The 2,255-nt window shown below is 60.4% G+C and overlaps 1 protein-coding gene across 1 annotated transcript in view; it reads right to left on the reverse strand.

The window, feature by feature from the left end:
* PPP6R2 (protein phosphatase 6 regulatory subunit 2) overlaps window positions 1-2,255 on the reverse strand; it is an 89,952-nt gene that overhangs the window by 30,245 nt on the left and 57,452 nt on the right. Inside the window, exons 7-9 of the mRNA XM_023525432.1 lie at window positions 1,321-1,433; window positions 947-1,060; window positions 167-182 (exon numbers count right to left, since the gene is read on the reverse strand). Of these exons, the coding sequence (XP_023381200.1) occupies window positions 167-182; window positions 947-1,060; window positions 1,321-1,433 (243 nt within the window). The remainder of the gene's footprint in view (window positions 1-166; window positions 183-946; window positions 1,061-1,320; window positions 1,434-2,255) is intronic.

Genomic DNA, 2,255 nt, shown 5'->3' on the forward strand with positions numbered 1-2,255 from the left:
ACTCTGCTTCCCTCTCCCTGCTTTGCAAATGGTCACAGTTGTCCCCACTGCTCAGCTAAGACACAGGAGACGGCTGGCCCACAAGGTCCCTCTGGCTTTTGCACGGTAATTTCTCTGAGATCTTTAAACAATTTTTCTAGTTACGAAAGAAATATATGACCATTACAGGGAAAAGTTTAAGTCTAGGAAAGGATAAAAAGCAAGAAGAATCGCTGGCTCTTCTGTTCCCCTCGTTTCTACGCTGTTGCTTCACGTAGGAGGCTGAGCGGGGCGCTGAGGGGCGCCCTGCGCTCTGCGGAGAGGGCCCCAGCCCCTCGGGTTCACAGAGGTGAAGAAGTGCTCTGGTTGCTCAAATGCAGAGAGCAACGATGCCACCGGAATCCTATTCTTAGGGACTAAACTAACAAACAGTCCTGGGTACGGAGGGCGGTGGGGTGCGGGCCTGCCACTCATCTCACTGGAGATGAAGCCAACTTCTTATTGTTTTCTCATGGGACTTTTTAAAATAGTTCAGGCCCTCGGTGCTGGGGGCTGCAATGCAGTTCCCTCCAGCTCAAGCACACGCGGAACCATCACCTGGGGCGTGGGAACATGTGAAGGAGCAGAGCAAACAGGCGTGCACACAAATACACACCGCTGCACCCCATGCCGCACACGCCCTGTCCCGGCCCGTGCAGACACCCACCCCCCCCAGACAGTCCTGAAGCACACCCGCCAGCCACAACTATTCTGCAGACATTCTACAAACTGCTAACAGCGAGCGCCTTTGGGCTGAGCTGGGATCATGACTGGTGGCAAAGGTCAAAGGGGACTTGGCCGTGGCTATGACGCCTACCTTTCCAACCAGGAGAGTCTAGCCACATGACCCCTTGCACTGAAAATTAGTTGAAAACACAAACAACGTGCCACTGGAGGGTCACATGTGGCTGTCACGAAAGGCACTCACCCAGCCCGGCGACCTTCCAACAAGGTAAGCAACACCTGGGTCCCACTGACGAGGCAGCTCTCGGTCTGGTCGCCGTCAAACATGTTCCTCAGCAGCTGCTCCACGCAATCCTGCCTGTCAGACATGCGCAGTCACTGCCAGGGGACAGCCGCACATGGCCAGCTGGCTCACCTCTCCTCCCTGGGGCCCAGAGACACCCGCCGCCGCTGGAAGCCCCCGAGGACCCCTCACCGTGAGAAACAGGGCGGTCAGGGTGAGCAGGGCCCCAGCCGCTCTGAGGGGCAGCAGTGTGCCAGGGCTCAGGACAGGCCCTGGGGACACCCCCGTGGCTCCACTGCGCCCCCAAGCAGGCAGGCAGCACGGCCAGCACTCACGACTCCAGCGCAGTGACGAGGGGGTCGGGGTCCGGAGCCTCTGGCAGCTGGCCGCCCTGCTCCCTGCCCAGGCGGACGATGTCACACAGAGTCTGAGAAGCGTTGGACTGCCTCTAGAAAAACGGGGGTGCACAGCTCACCAGGGGCGTGCCAGCATGCCCTTCCATCAGCACGCACGTCTGCACTGCCGGCCCGCCCGCAGGAGCAGAGGGGCTCCGTGCACCGCTGCCTGCACGTGTGACCAAGCAGCAACTGACGCTTAAAATGTGTCCTGTGAGCACCTGAAAACGCAGGAGTCACTGCAGAGAAAACAAGGGCACGCTGGCCTCCAGTGCACACTGCCCACAGGGCCGCTCCGCAGGGCAGATGGCCGGTCAGGCATGGCCGGCTGCCGGCGGAGCCTCACGATGGGGACACTGGGCACATCTACTCCAGGGAAAGGGCTGGCGGCCACGCTGGCTCTGGACCCCACACCTGACTGTGGGCTGGGAAAGGCGCACCCACGGAGGGGTGCTTGGAGTTCTGTGCTCCCGTGGCTGCCAGGACAGAGGGCCAGTGGGGGCAGCCTGGGTGTAGCTCAGACCCCACGCAAGTTTGCACCACTGTTCCCAAGGCGTTCAGTTTTGCCAGGAGGAGAGAAAGGCCTATGAGGACAGGCCCTGAACTCTCAACGGTGGTGAGCACAGGGCAGGCGAGGGGCCGAGATGGGCAGCCCCACTACCACCCTACATGCTGCCACAGTGCGGGGGGGTCCCTCCATCCCAGAGCTCACAGCCTCCTAAATCCCGTGTCTTGTCCTCAAGCATGGGCTGCAGCAGAATACAGACACAGTGAGGACTGTCACTTCTAACACAGGTTTGTGGGCGTCTTACTCTAAGGCGGCGGGCAGCAGCCATGCTGAGAGCTGCCCTGCGGACAGGCCCCATGGCATGGAG

Source organism: Pteropus vampyrus, unplaced genomic scaffold (genome assembly GCF_000151845.1).
Source record: "Pteropus vampyrus isolate Shadow unplaced genomic scaffold, Pvam_2.0 Scaffold563, whole genome shotgun sequence".
Classification (NCBI taxonomy): domain Eukaryota; kingdom Metazoa; phylum Chordata; class Mammalia; order Chiroptera; family Pteropodidae; genus Pteropus; species Pteropus vampyrus.